Raw genomic sequence first — 16641 nt, 5'->3', positions numbered from 1 at the left:
GATGAGAGGCCAGGATTTTTTTAGTACTACTACACTATAAATGTAGTCACGTAGTAGGGTATTGATGATGACCACAAACTATTCTAGACAAGTGGGGTCAAACATGGACATGCTTGCAACCTGTAGATGTTTATAAGCCATACACGGACAAGTATACAACTTGTAGCTGTAAATTGATCATACATGGGCATGCTTACCACCTGTAGATGTTACTAAATTGTTTTATGGACAGGTCTACGACCTATTGGCATTGATGGGTCGTACGCGGACAGGTTTATGACCTGTAGGTGTTACTGAACTACACATGGCCATATCTCCGATCTGTAGATGTTAAGGAACCACATACAAATGAATGATCTATTCATGAGGGTACTATGTTCACCCCATAGTTGTCTTATTCGTACATATTGCTAAGGAATCCCCGAGGCAGTATTATTTACTTAAAGATCCTTTAGGATAGATCCCTTAAGATCATTGGTTTAGGACCAGGGAATGAGAATAACCGGAATGGATAATCGGGTTATTTGTTCGATGTGAAAGACATAATTATAACAAATTAATTATATTATTGTTGGCTAAAAACCTTATGTGCTCATCAGGCTCCCAAGCCTGACCCATTCAATTTCTTTGTATCACAGGTAGCAATACAAAAAGTATATGGATAAGTGATGTTTGGATCTGATGAAAGATTCGAGGAGATGTAGGCCATTGTATAATATGACGTAAGGCCTGCAATGACTATGTTTATGCTTATGTTTCTTGTATCAGTTATGACATGCCAAGTTTTTTTTATAATCAATGAAAAACATTTCATCAAAAATACTTTTTGGGATAAATTCTGCAATATAAAGAATACTCTTTTTAAAATAAGCACCAAGAAAAGGTCTTTTTAGGCCGTGAAAATGAGGATGTCACATATACAATTGTCAATTGGGGGAAGAGGAATGAGTGGTGTTCCTAAGCTTTCAAACTCACTAGTAAGTGACGAGGGTATTCAAAAAAATGGTTGATTTCTCTTACATGAATTCAGATTGGGCTTATTCTTCTTCCCGCATCTTCTTATCGATCTTAGCTAAATGTTAAGCTCAATAATCAACAGATTTGGATAAGTGTAGCCTAAGTTACATAGCCATAAAGATAAGTATTTGAAACACTCTCATATCAACTCGTATTAGGCTAATTCTTCTTATTGTATATTCTTATAACAACTTGTATTGGGCTGATTCTTCTTTATGTATATTCTTGTTTATCCTGACTAAATGCTAGGCTTAAGAATCAACTGATTTGGGTAAGTATAACCTAAGCTACAAAGCCCTAAATATAAGTACTTAGAAAATATGCAAAGCTGACTCGACAATGGAGGCAAAATATATTGCATCAAATAAAGCTATAAAGGAGGCTATTTTGATGAATAAGTTCATCATATATCCTGATGTGGTTCCCAACATTTATAATCACATTTAGATCTTTTGTGTCACCCATGGTGCAATCATTTTGGCTAAAAAGTCGGCCACGCAAACACAACTTAGGAAATATCATTATATTCACAAGGGTGTTCGGAACAAATACATTAGCGTTTATAGAGTTGCACCGTTGGGAACTTGGCCGATCCGTTCACTAAGGCCATGTCACATCATCACCATTAACTATCACTAAACTTATGGAATACCCACCATTACCACTCCACTTCACATCATTTTTTTAATTCAAAAATACAATAAAAATACATCTTTATAATTAAAGATAAAACATAGATTTTTTTAACTAGTTTTCATTCGATATAAAGAAACATTACATTAATATTAAAAACTTTATTACTTAAATAACCTACAATTGAAAACAAACAAACATAAAATAAAACTAATTTTCGTTCATGTTAAGTTGGTATAAATACTCCGCTGACCTCTTCTCGAAGATTGATTTTTTCATTATCAACCGAGTCAAAATTTTTAAAAAAAAATCCATGTTTTTTTGTTTTAAAGAATGAAATTGTAAAATTTGATGAAAGGTGAGTGCAAATTTTGATGTATTATGTTTATATAGGTGTTGAGTTTGTAAAAATAAATAAATAACTTAAAAATTGGACGGTTGAATTGGGCAACATCTTCCGATTGATCGTCCACTCTCGCCGTAGCCATCACGAAACGCAACGACCACAACACATAAGGACGGTGTGCACGATCGTGATTCATGGCCACGTATACGAAAGGTCTCGAGCTTAGTATACCGTATGGTGTAAGCAATTGTCGATGACCAAGCTTGATTCTTACGATTAAAATAAATTGAGATTTTTATTTTTAACAAATAGTAGGAATACGTATCGAAATAACTATGAAGCGATGAAAATCCTATCTAATTGGTCACATGAATTTATCGACACAAGAAAGAGTAGTTCTCATTTTCTGAAAAGATAGGTTGTTATTTGAACTCAATTCTATAATTCTTTTCTGATAGAAGAAGCTAATAATATATCATTATACGTGTTATATTTTGTCAAATTTATAATGTTTTTTTTTTCATTTTTTTTATATATTTGTAAATTAAGTTTTTGATATATGATTACGTACCAAATAGTGCAAGTCTACTTATAAATTATACTTGGTCTTGATGCTATAATCTATTTAACTTCATCACCTTCGTACTACTCTCTCTCTCTCTCTCTCTCTCTCTCTCTCTCTCTCTCTGTTCTGCTTTCCTTCCTGTTGCTTTTCTTTGCATCAAACCACCACTAATCTCTCTCACTCCACCCCTACGTCTAATCATTTCCCATCTTCTACACTTGAAGCATCCATCCATCATCTTCGAGATTCATTCCAATCCAACTATATTACGAATTCCACTGCATATTTTTCATAATTCAATACAGTTTTAATCTATTTTCTCATCTGGTTATACATCCAATTTTACTGCAAAAAGATTCAAAAAGCATCGATTTAAAGTTGTTTTTTTACCGTTATGGATAGAGATTTCTTTCTCAACGCTGGACTCCACTTCGAACCGCAGACTCAAATGCCATCATGGAAGTTGATGGCATCGGCGCCGGAGATGAATTGCCCGCCGGCGCAATCGTCACTTGGTAGATTCAACAATTTTGAGTCTGCTTTTAGCTCAATGGTCTCCTCACCTGTTTCCAATTCAGTGGCTCCAAACGATACTTTCGCCGTTCGTGAACTTATCGGGAAATTGGGTAGCATTTGCAATGGTGATGGTGAGGTTTCTCCGGCCGCCATGGCTCCGGCAGCAGCAGCGCCATTGAATTCACCACCACGCAAGTTTGATTGGCCAGCCGTTGACCATTTTGGGAAAGAAAACCAACTCAATTTGCGAGATTCAATTCCTCTCGGTTCTGGATTTCCATCACTAACAGCGGATCCTGGTTTCGCGGAGAGGGCGGCGAAGTTTTCTTCTTTTGGTAGTCGTAGTTTCAATGGCAGAACTTCTCAATCAGGGTTAAATTCAAGCAACCCTGATTTGCAATTTAGATCTAGCGTTTCACCATTAATGAGAAATGCCAGAATGCCTCGTGTTTACAGTAGCCCTTCCCTGAAAATGGATGGATCTGCCATGGCGATTCGAGAAAACAAGAATATGGCTGAAACCCACATGGCAAACGGGTTGGGTTGTGAATATAAATCCAATTCAAATGAAGAATCCTCTGTTTCCGAGCAAATGCAAATTGGATTGAGAAATCCGGACGATTCAAACTCAAGAAAGAGAAAAGCTGCATCTTCAAAAGGCAAAGCTAAAGAAATTGCATCATCCGTTGTAAAGGTAACAAGAATCAAACAAAATTCAGCTATAATCAACAACTTATGTTCCAAATTCACCAATGTTTCGAAACTTTTGTGTTTTAGGAAGAAGGCAGCGATGATTCGAATTTGAAGAGACAGAAGAAAACAGAGGAGGATACAAACGTTGAAACAGAGAAGAATCCAAAGCTTCCCGAGCCACCAAAAGATTATAAAGATTATATTCATGTTAGAGCAAGAAGAGGTCAAGCTACAGATAGCCATAGCCTAGCAGAAAGAGTAAGCCTCTATCTGAAATCAACAATAATTACACCTTTTTTTTTCTTCCAAATTCAAGATCTTGAATTCCACCATGATCATGTTTTTTACAGGTCAGGAGAGAGAAGATAAGTGAAAGAATGAAGCTTCTTCAAGATCTTGTTCCAGGTTGCAATAAGGTATCAAATTTGTAAACTTCCAACTCGAAATTGATGGCATTATGATCAGGGTGCTGATCGAAATGCGAAATCGTGTTCTTAGGTCACCGGAAAAGCACTCATGCTCGATGAAATCATCAATTACGTTCAATCACTACAAGGTCAAGTTGAGGTAAGTCGATAATTTCAGATTCTTGTAAATAAATCCACCGATTACCATCAAAATGATTGTGGTTCTTCAGTTTCTGTCCATGAAACTAGCAACAGTGAATCCAAGGCAAGATTTTGACATGAATAGTCAACTTTGCAAAGATGTTCATGTTAGTCAACTTTCTCTCTCTAAAACCCAACGCTTCTCTCCTCTTAAACTCTACGAAATTTGATTTCCTTTTGTGGGTATGTTCTCAAATTTGCAGATGAGTCAATCACATAGGAATTTATCTCAACAATTATACCCAATGGAAACATCCACGTCAGAGTTCTATCAACAAAACCCACAACAAGTACTTTTTGTTGGGTCTACTGCTATCACTCAATCTTCTGTGGACCCATTGTCCACCTCCATTGTTCATGGTTTCAACCAAACTTTCTCACAAGTAAGTAATTTACAAAAAGAAAAATCATAACTTTACGTTAACATCACTCTTAAAATAACAATCCACGATCCAACCTTTTTGATTCAGTTCGTTGAATTTGAAGGAGATGATCTAAATAATATTGTCAAGATGGGTTACAGAGACAATCGTGATCATGATCAGACATCGGAAATGAAAATTGAGCTCTGACCATGATCCAAACGCGTTTGCAGCCATTGGTCGATTGATGGCATGATGAGGCCGTGTAAATACAAAAGAGAGTACTTTTAGTTCGGATTAAAATAATTAAACCTGTATTTTGCTAATTGATCTACTTTTAAGTATAATATTTTCTAGCATTTCATTTCATTTATTTTTTGTAAAATGCATTGTATTATAGAGATTATGTGGAGTTGAAGGTTCAAAAGTTCGATATGTAATATATAGTGTTAAATAGAGAGAAATTAAAAGTAAATAATTTCAAGCAACTTTTAAGTTTTAACCAAAGTTTATACTTCTAGCTTCATATATGTATAGACGTGTAGTCATGCAATATTACAAAGCTTTGATACAATCTGTTATGAAATATACATAATATCTAGCTAAATGATAGTACTAAGTATAATAATTGGTTAAATATCTTATATGTCTTGACGAAAGAATATTTGATTTGCCATATAGTCACATAACATTTGGGACCTCTTTTGTTCAATGAAAATGCAACTCATAATTACATACAAGATATATATATATATATATATATATATATATATATATATATATATATATATATATATATATATATATATATATATATATATATATATATATATATATATATATATATATATATATATATATATATATATTCTATGCAAAAAAAGTTTTTCTAATTTGTCTTTGTTGAATTACGTTAAAAAGATAAATGGGTTTTCCATTAAATGAAGCAGCATGGTTCTTAGTAGTAGGTCATACCAAAAGGGTCCACTAAATCTAATACCAATAGTCGGAGTGAGCAACGATACCTAAGAAGTTGATCTGTACATAATAATTTTTTTTTCATACACAATAATTGGTGCTTTAAAATGTTGTATTGTACAACTATATAATGTTGTGTATGACAAAAAACTGTTGTCTACAAATCACTTCCCATAAACAAAACAGAGGTTGAGCCAAACCCTGGTAACATAAAGTCCTAGGAAAGGTTAGAGTGCCAAAAAAAATATCCCGTCTAATTCAACATGAATCATTCGCCACCCACAATCACTTGCAAAAACATATACGATTGAGTACATAAATGGTACAATGTGATAGACATTGTCCTCTTCATCAAATCTATAAATCTCTCATCTATAGGATCATCAACAAGTAACAATTCACTATCTCATTCTCTTCAAAAGCACTCATATAGTATATCGAATACACACAACTTAAGTGTCAAAAATGTAATCCTGGGACGACCCCAAAGTACACCTGACCTAATGTTATTCTTGTGATTAACTGAAACATCCATATCAAGCAAGAAGACATGTTTTTGTCCATCCCGTCTTAAACCTTTATTAGAGGACTTTGTTGCATTAGCCTTTTTAACGATACTATAAAACAAAAAATGAACTATCTTAGTCGGTTCGCATCATATCAACTTAATTTCAAAAATATAGTATCATCTTAATTATTATGTATATTTATTGCCTACTAATCTACTATTGAATATAAACTAGATATTTATTCATTTTTATTGGAACGGCCAACACACACCATCTACTAAACCTAGTCCTAAAGTCTATTTTTTTTTGTATACAACCAAACTTGAAACCTCAACTTTCAAACACTTTTATTTCTTAAAAAGTATAAACATTATACTACAATAATGACTAAATAGCAACTATTTTTGTCTATTTATATATGTACATAAAGGTTATCAATCACGAAATTTATTAGTCAACCAAGCGATATATAAGGTACTTAGATCTGTTTTTGATATATTAATAATATTTGTGTTGCTCAAATATAGAAATGAAATACAATGATTAATTTGCTTGAAAGTAGTTAATTAAGTAAGAATAATTAATACAAGTCGGAATTAATATTTAATTAAAAAATTTAAGAATCCCAGGTTGGCATTGGTGAATTATGACTCAACCCACCCCATGCAACAAGAAGACTTTTTTTCTAATTTGAAAAGACGACTCAGATGTAGTGGAGTTACAGGTAGAGAAGATGCCCCTTCATATGTAATTATTTATTAATATATTTACTTTTTAATTTTAAATGAATTATTCACAAAAATATCATATATTTTATGAGTATATTTTGGAGTGATCACCGCTAACAAAACAAGAAAAGAAAAAATTATTTCAAGTAGCGATAGAAATAAAGTATCAAATTTCTATCAAGATAACTCAAGGTTCTAATCAATAAAAATCATAATGAACCTGATAAAAGGATAACAACCCACTAAAAATTATTTGTTTTTCCAAGTCTCCATTATATATATATATATATATATATATATATATATATATATATATATATATATATATATATATATATATATATATATATATATATATATATATTCTGATCAACAATTTATACTTGATAAGGTTGAATTTTTATTTTTATTATTTTTTTTTTGGAATTAAGAGAATACTCCAAGTGAATTTGACTTTAGTCATTTTTTTCTTCTGAATTAACTCATCAATGAGGACCGTGAAAAAAAAAACTTGCTAACCGCAAAGATAAGACAAAATATCTCACATGTTCTTTTTATCTGTTGTCATTTTCAACATGAAAAAAGAGCAAAAATCATCCTTTTTATTTGCCTCTACAGATAATCGATTATAAACATAAAGATTATGCATGTAAGTAATAAATAAGCTTGCCACTTCGATTAATTTAGTTCAAAGAGGTATCAACATTCTTTCTACTATTTGTTCTATATGTTAGGGTGTGAAGACTTGATTAAACACAAGCGAGCATCAGAATCACAAACGAACATCAGGAATCACGAGTGAGCATCAAGATCACAAGCGAGCATCAGGAATCATGAGTGACAATCAGGATCACAAGTGAGCATCAGAGATCACAAGTGAGCATCATGAATGCTCATGTTGAAGATGCTAAAGGAGGATGCTCATCAGTTGAAGATGCTCAATGAGGATGCTCATCAGTTGAAAATACTCAATGAGGATGCTCATCAATGATGCTCATGGACGATGCTTATGAGGTTAAAAGTTCTAGAAGTGTATGCATGACATTCTATGATTGGTTGGAAATTAGGGCATCACCTTTATAAGCTAATTATGGATGTGACTGGCCCATCATAATTAGAGTTTCCCATGCTTACCTATAAATATCTTCATATCCTCGTCATTGTTACTCGTTATTTTAGTTTTCAGGCAGAGCTAAATGTGAGATACAACATTGAGTTTGTGTAATAGTTCTTGAAAGATAATAAAATCCTCTCTATCTCGTTCGCCCATGGAAGTAGGTCACCTTAACCGAACCACGTTAAATATTGTGTTCAGTTTTGATTTTAAGTTTTTCAGAAGTTTTATTTTGCAAGTTTCATCGAAGTTTGTTTGACTTTTGTCTGAAGTGCTTAACTTGTTTTCTTGTTATCCCAACAAACTTATTTTATGAAGTGCTTGAAAAAGATTTGGCCCACTTGTTTATTTCATGTGAGGTAACCATGACACTATGGGGTTTCTTAAAAAAATGGTTTGATCTTGATATTCCTACTTTATAGGGGTGGAAGAAATGGTGAATTGGATTGATGCGAGTCGGTTATCTTAAAACAAACATATTTTTCTGGATTCGATCATTATGTCTATGTGGTGGATCATAAGGAATTTCAAAAATGATATTGTCTTTAGTCGTTATGTAGTTAGAAGGGATTCTTTACAGATTTGATGGTTGATTTTTCTTATTTATAGTTTATCAATAGAAATAGGAAAACAACCATTAGTTGCGTTGAGCAGTTGAAAAATCTGATTTTATCCGTTACTTTGTAATCTGTTTTTGTTAGCAATTTTCTAATATGTTAGTATTAAATCATTCAGATGTTCAAAAAATGTTTTAACTGAACTTTTCTTGTACATTGACACTCCAAAAAATAGGTTATTCTTTTAGTTACTTGGATTGGATAAGCATAAAATACAATTTTATTGAACGGAATTGAAGTATTTTAAAGAGAATCAACACCAAAATAAATGATGAAACTCTCACGAATGGTTAATGCAATTATGTTAGACGCTCACAACCAGCCGCTAACCATACACGAAAGGTTTGAGTTATTCATGCTAGCTTTGTACTAACTGTGTGTGAAAGAATGTGTAACATTATTTTCACATGTGGCCATCATGTCGAAGATGCACTTTATGATTGACATAGGGAATATATTGTCTCCTAAGGGTGAAGTCGGTACCAGAACTGTAACAACACAAGTTTTCAAACAAATTTTCGTTTTAAAAATATATTTATTTCCATTCAAAACAAGGCATAAATAGTTTAAGTATTCTGTCAAATACAAATAATCAAAATCCCAAGATCATAAAAGCAGTCTTCAGTGTGTATCGATCACGCCGGCGCCTTCCCACGGTCCTCGCTAGTACCTGAAATACATGTACAACAACTGTAAGCATAAATGCTTAGTGAGTTCCCCAATATACAACTTACGCACATACGCCTTTCCAGGCCCGACCTTCCGGTCCATGTGTCTCAGGGGACTTCCGTCCCTGCTGGGTAAACCTTCCGGTCCTACCCACGCCGACCTTCCGGTCCATCACACAACATATCGCCTTCCGGCCCATAACATATTGCCTTCCGGCCCATAATATAATCGCCTTCCGGCCCATGACATACATAGCACACATATAACAAATAACTTACCACATATATAGCATACATATCACATATCATATCCGACCTTCCGGTCACACAGTCAACCCTTCCGGGTACAGTATAGTGAGAAGACTCACCTCGTAAATGCTGAAAGCTAGCAAATCCTGAAATCACTCGTGCACAAACCGACGAGCTACAACCTCCCTATAACATTACATATCTCATTAGCACTTATATCTTCTAAGTGTGACTATCCCTAAGAAGTCAGACTTAGGTCAACTCTGGTCAACGGTCAACGGTCAACTCGACCGGACTCGGCGAGTACCATGGCGACTCGGCGAGTCTAGACGTCCTCCAACTTTCTGAGATTCCTTATCTACTCGTCGAGTATCCTCCTCGACCCGACGAGTTACCCCTGGAAGAATCGCGGGGCCACCCCGACTCCACTCGTCGAGTCTGAAGAACAGCTCGACGAGTTCCAGTAATTCTCCAACCTACTCGCCGAGTCTGCTCATCGGACTCGGCGAGTCCACGCCATGCAGTCGATCAACTGCTTCCTGAGATGAGTCTCGTCCCGAAATACACAAGCATGGGACCCTCTGGACCCTTAAGGTCCTAATACAAGATTATAGTCGTTAGGTAACAAGGCTCTAATTCATTTAATCACCCAAATGGGTTCCATAAACCCTAAATCCATGCATACATCAACAAACAGAAAGGAATCCGAAATATTACCTGGAATATGCCCTCTCTGTGTCTCCAAACTGCAGAATTCGAATCCCTTGTCGTTCCTTTAGCCAAAACCCTTCTCCTCCTTGCCCAACAATTTCTTCAAGCCCTAATATCCTCCAATCTTGCTCTAGATGCCCACAGCCGTTTAGGGTTCCTCTCAATCGACTAAAGACGGACAATGACGGCATATAAGAGCATTATATACGATCCAAAACCGAACGGTTAGGGTTTCTGCTGAACAGCGTCGACTCGCCGAGTCCATATCTGGACTCGTCGAGTCCAGTCGCGGACCCGCGACCAAGTCTGCGATCCTACTCGGCGAGTCTAGGCTCCGACTCGCCGAGTCCCCTCTTAACTCACCCCAAAAACATAATTAAACAATACCTGAGATTTCGGGCTGTTACAACTCTCCCCCACTTGGATTAGACTTCGCCCTCGAAGTCTCACTCTGCAAATAGTTCCGGATGCTGCTCCCGCATCTCGCGTTCCGATTCCCAAGTCATTTCCGAACCCTTACGGTGTTGCCATTGAACCAACACCAGAGGTACCTCCTTGTTCCTCAGAACCTTGATCTTTCGATCTCTGATAGCCACTGGTCTCTCCGCGTAATTCAGGCTCGCATCCACCTGAATATCCTCCAATGGAACCACTGCCGACTCATCGGCTATGCACTTCCTCAACTGCGACACATGAAAAGTGTCGTGGATCTGACCCAACTCCGCTGGCAACTCCAACCGATAGGCTACCCGGCCTATCCTTGCAATCACACGGAATGGCCCAATATACCGGGGCCCCAATTTGCCCCTCTTCCTGAATCGAATCACTCCTTTCCAAGGAGAGACCTTCAGAAGAACGAAGTCGCCGACTTGAAACTCAAGCTCGGATAGGCGCCTGTCAGCATAACTCTTCTGTCGGCTCTGGGCGGTCAATAACCTCTGTCTAACTTGCTGAATCTGCTCTGTCGTCTGAAGCACGATCTCTGTGCTACCCATCACTCTCTGTCCCACTTCTCCCCAACAAATGGGGGTCCGACACCTCCTACCATACAACAGCTCAAAAGGTGGCATGCCAATGCTCGAATGATGGCTGTTGTTGTAGGAAAACTCTGCTAAGGGTAAATATGCATCCCAGCTACCCCCGAAGTCTAACACACACGCTCGAAGCATGTCCTCCAGCGTCTGAATCGTCCGCTCACTCTGACCGTCTGTCTGGGGATGGTATGCGGTACTAAAATTCAATTTGGTCCCCAACTCCTCATGAAATTTCTTCCAGAACCTGGAAGTGAAGCGCACATCACGGTCTGACACAATCGAGATCGGCACCCCATGCCGAGATACCACTTCTTTCACATATATCTCTGCTAACTTCTCTGCTGAAGAACTCTCGCTGATGGCAAGGAAGTGTGCACTCTTCGTCAACCTATCCACAATCACCCAAATTGCATCAACTCCCCTGGCAGTCCTCGGCAATTTGGTGATGAAATCCATAGTGATATGCTCCCACTTCCACTCGGGGATCTCCAATGGCTGTAACTTGCCATGCGGTCTTTGGTGCTCAGCCTTAACCCTACGGCAGGTCAAGCACCGCTCGACGAACCATGCAACGTCCCTCTTCATACAGGACCACCAATACTCTTTCCTCAGGTCCAAATACATCTTCGTAGCACCGGGATGGATCGAGAATTTCGATCTATGATCCTCTTCCATCAAAGTAATACGCGTACCGCCCACAAATGGTACCTAAATCCGACCCTGAAATGTCATAAGCCCTCGCCCATCCTTAACGAACTCTGAAATTAATCCCACGACCCGCTCTTTCTTCTGCATTTCTGGTCGCACAGCTTCGGCCTGCGCCCCACGAATAGCATCCAAAACTGGAGTCATCACAGTCAGTCTCAAGCATACATCTCGCAATGGAGTGCTCTCCGCCCTGCGGCTCAACGCGTCGGCTACCACATTAGCCTTGCCTGGGTGGTACAGGATCTCACAATCGTAATCCTTGACCACATCCAACCACCTCCTCTGACGCATATTTAGGTTGGGCTGATCCATCAAATACTTCAAGCTCTTATGGTCCGTATATATCGTACATCGAACCCCATACAGGTAGTGACGCCAAATCTTGAGAGCGAACACTACTGCTCCCAACTCTAAATCATGCGTAGGGTATCTCGCCTCATGAGGCTTCAGCTGCCTTGACGCATAAGCTATCACATGACCCCTCTGCATCAACACTGCACCCAATCCCGAAATCGATGCGTCGCAATATACCACAAAATCTTCCATCCCTTCCGGAAGAGCTAATACCGGGGCTTCGCACAACCTCTGGCGAAGTGTCTCAAAGGAGATCTGCTGCTCGGGCCCCCATGAGAATGCAACACCCTTCCGGGTCAATCTGGTGAGTGGCACTGCGATCTTGGAGAAATCCTTGATGAATCTCCGATAATACCCTGCCAACCCCAGGAAGCTCCTGATCTCAGAAGGTGACTTCGGCACCTCCCAACTCATTACCGCCTCAACCTTGGCCGGGTCGACCAATATCCCTTTCTGATTGACAACATGTCCTAGAAATTGGACCTCTCGCAGCCAGAAGTCACATTTGGAGAACTTTGCATAAAGCTTCTCCGACCTCAATACCTCAAGGACCTCCCTCAAATGCTCCTCATGCTGCTCTCTAGATCTAGAGTACACCAGAATGTCGTCGATGAATACAATCACTGACCGATCCAACATCGGTCTGCATACCCTGTTCATGAGATCCATGAACACCGTCGGGGCATTGGTGAGTCCGAAAGGCATCACCACAAACTCATAATGCCCATATCGCGTCCTAAACGCTGTCTTCTGGACATCCTCGTCCCGCACTCTCACCTGGTGGTACCCTGACCTCAGATCGATCTTGGAAAACCAAGACGCTCCCTGCAACTGATCGAATAGATCATCGATCCTTGGTAACGGGTAACGGTTCTTGACCGTCAACTTGTTCAACTCCCGGTAATCAATACACATCCGGTGTGAACCATCCTTCTTCTTGACGAACAGAATAGGTGCTCCCCACGACGAGCTGCTCGGCCGAATGAATCCCTTCCCCAACAGCTCCTGGAGCTGTGAAGACAACTCTTGCATCTCTGGAGGTGCAAGACGATAAGGCACCTTAGCAATAGGCGCGGCCCCCGGAACCAGATCGATACCAAACTCTACTTGCCTCACAGGAGGTACTCCCGGCAGCTCTTCGGGGAAAACATCTGGAAACTCGCGCACCACAGGGACCTCCTCAACTGATTTCGGTCTCTTGGAAACCTCCCGCGTATCCATCACGTACGCCACAAAACCCTTACAGCCCTGCTGTAGACACTGCCTCGCCCTAGCGGCCGAACAAAAAGCTGATCCCAATCGGGTACCCTCGCCGTACACCGAAAGAACTCCCCCACTATGGTCTTGTATGGTCACCAGCTGACGCTCACAGTCGATGACATCGCCGAATCGGCTCAACCAGTCCATGCCTACGATGACACAGACATCACCCATCGCAATAGGGATCAGGTCAATCGGGAATTCAATCCCGAAAATCTCTAGTACACATCCCCGAATAACCTCCGTGGCACAAATCACTTTCTCGTCAGCTATAGAAACTCTCAAAGGTCGACTCAACGACTCATGACTAACGCTGATATGCTGACTAAAGGCTAAGGACACAAAGGACCTACTCGCACCCGAGTCAAATAACACTAAGGCAGGCACAGAGTTCACAAGAAAAGTACCTACGCATATAATAACATAAGCATAACATCTCGACATTAAAATAATTACATGAATTACAACATACCTGCCACAACATCGGGCGCAGCGCGGACCTCCTCCGCAGTCAGCTGAAAGGCTCTCCCCCGAGCCCTCGGGGCCTCGGCCTTCACCGGTCGAGTCGCAGTAGCTCCGGCAGCAGGTGCAGATCCCTGAAGAAGCTGAGGGCACTCGGCCTTCCTATGGCCAGTCTGGTTGCAATGAAAGCAAACCGTAAATCCCTTGGGACACTCCCTAGCAATGTGCCCCTCCTTGCCACACTTGTAGCAAGCACCAGATCGACACGCCCCCTCATGACCCTTGCCGCACTTTCCGCAAGTGCGGCTCTTCGAACCTCCTGTCCTCGCATCAGCGGACTTAGTCCGCTTGGCTGCCGGCTGGAACTGAGCCGGTCGCCGGTCCACCCGCTGAGACTCGGCCTCCTCCCTGGCCTGGGTCTCCAATTCGATCTCGCGCTTCCTGGCATTCGCCTGAAGCTCAGCAAAAGTATGGTAGGTGGAGTTCGACACAAACTCTCGGATATCCCTCCTCAACACTCCCAAGTACCGGCTCATCCGAGCCTGATCAGTGGACACCAGCTCGGGGCAGAACATTGCCCTCTCATGAAACTTCCGCGTAATCACCGCAACAGAATCAGTACCCTGCTTGAGGGTTAAGAACTCCTGCACCAATCGTTCCCTCTCCACCGGGGGAACGTACTCATCCCTGAACATGGCAGTAAACCCCTCCCATGTCACCGCTGTAATCTCTGCCAAAGTGAAGTTCGCCGTCACGAACTTCCACCAGTCCTTCGCTCCCAGGCGGAGCTGGTTCAAAGCGAACCGTACCCTCAAGTGCTCCGGGCATGAACACGTGTAGAAGCACCCCTCTATGTCTGCGATCCACCTCATCGCAGCAATCGGATCCTGCGTCCCATCGAACTCCGGTGGCTTCGTGTTGCTGAACTCTCGGAACAACAACGAGTCACCTCCCTGTGGCCTAGCAGTGGCCACAGCTGCGGTAGCTGCAGCGGTTGCAGCCTCAGTCAACGCGGCGTACCGCTCATCGAATGTCTCCATCAGGGTGGTCTTAATAGACCCAAACATCTCCGGGATCTCAGCCCGGATCGCTGCCGCCACCTCCTCGTGAATCATCTGACGAATATCCTCGTCACTCACACCGCTCGTACTCGCTCCGTGGCGTGGTCTAACCATAATGTCTCTGAAATACAACATAAAACCATCAGAGACTCCATCGAGTATAATCATACTCGATACGCAACCCTACTCAGTCCCCGATATCCAGGGATTCTTACTTAGGTCTCCCACTGACCCGGTGTCCTCGGTAGTACGGGCCCAATACTACCGACCACACCGCATCAGCGTTCATCCCAAGTCTTCCTCCCCAAACTCCGGATAGATAGTACTCTACTTCTTATATGCACTATCTACCCGCATACTAGCAACGCATCCCATATAGGCAAATTTTCCCTAGACTAAGGCATCACAAATCAGGCCACTCTAGTCCTATCATGAATACCTAGTCTTCTAGCGTGCATAACAATTCATATCATATCATATTGTAAGGTATTTTGGGGATCTTTACCGTTCGGGCGCTGACTGATCGTACACACTGCTTCTTTCTGGCTTACCACAAAACCATTTACAAAAGTTTATGCCTTTATTTAAAATTTTTTTTCCTCAAATCCTCGGTTTGAGTTCAGTTACCCCCGAAGGTGCACCCGAATCCCTCAAACCAAGGCTCTGATACCAATTGTAACAACACAAGTTTTCAAAAAAAATTTCGTTTTAAAAATATATTTATTTCCATTCAAAACAAGGCATAAATAGTTTAAGTATTCTGTCAAATACAAATAATCAAAATCCCAAGATCATAAAAGCAGTCTTCAGTGTGTATCGATCACGCCGGCGCCTTCCCACGGTCCTCGCTAGTACCTGAAATACATGTACAACAACTGTAAGCATAAATGCTTAGTGAGTTCCCCAATATACAACTTACGCACATACGCCTTTCCAGGCCCGACCTTCCGGTCCATGTGTCTCAGGGGACTTCCGTCCCTGCTGGGTAAACCTTCCGGTCCTACCCACGCCGACCTTCCGGTCCATCACACAACATATCGCCTTCCGGCCCATAACATATTGCCTTCCGGCCCATAATATAATCGCCTTCCGGCCCATGACATACATAGCACACATATAACAAATAACTTACCACATATATAGCATACATATCACATATCATATCCGACCTTCCGGTCACACAGTCAACCCTTCCGGGTACAGTATAGTGAGAAGACTCACCTCGTAAATGCTGAAAGCTAGCAAATCCTGAAATCACTCGTGCACAAACCGACGAGCTACAACCTCCCTATAACATTACATATCTCATTAGCACTTATATCTTCTAAGTGTGACTATCCCTAAGAAGTCAGACTTAGGTCAACTCTGGTCAACGGTCAACGGTCAACTCGACCGGACTCGGCGAGTACCATGGCGACTCGGCGAGTCTAGACGTCCTCCAACTTTCT

The 16641-nt window shown here is 40.6% G+C and overlaps 1 protein-coding gene and 1 long non-coding RNA gene across 3 annotated transcripts; one reads left to right on the top strand and one right to left on the bottom strand.

Moving 5' to 3' along the window:
* Positions 1 to 2620: 2620 nt before the first annotated feature.
* On the bottom strand, positions 2621 to 3062 carry LOC145073251 (uncharacterized). The gene is made up of 2 exons (XR_013691302.1): positions 2952 to 3062; positions 2621 to 2839 (listed from the first exon to the last, which is right to left on the bottom strand). It is a non-coding gene; the product is annotated as an uncharacterized LOC145073251 (long non-coding RNA).
* Positions 2835 to 5228, top strand: LOC145073249 (transcription factor bHLH62-like). 2 transcript variants are annotated; one of them, XM_079019804.1, is made up of 7 exons: positions 2835 to 3771; positions 3855 to 4028; positions 4121 to 4186; positions 4269 to 4337; positions 4408 to 4485; positions 4582 to 4761; positions 4865 to 5228. In XM_079019804.1, the coding sequence occupies exons 1-7, from the start codon at positions 2956 to 2958 to the stop codon at positions 4874 to 4876; spliced, it is 1395 nt and encodes a 464-aa protein (XP_078875930.1). In that variant the 5' UTR covers positions 2835 to 2955; the 3' UTR covers positions 4877 to 5228. The 2 variants fall into 2 exon arrangements, with proteins under 2 accessions (XP_078875930.1, XP_078875929.1); XM_079019803.1 differs by having other exon boundaries at positions 4849 to 5228.
* Positions 5229 to 16641: the final 11413 nt, after the last annotated feature.

The sequence above is a fragment of the Lactuca serriola genome, chromosome 9 (genome assembly GCF_051521515.1).
Source record: "Lactuca serriola cultivar US96UC23 chromosome 9, Lser_US96UC23_V15, whole genome shotgun sequence".
NCBI lineage: Eukaryota > Viridiplantae > Streptophyta > Magnoliopsida > Asterales > Asteraceae > Lactuca > Lactuca serriola.
Note: the sequence above shows the minus strand (reverse complement) of the source record. Positions and strands in the feature narration are given on the sequence as shown.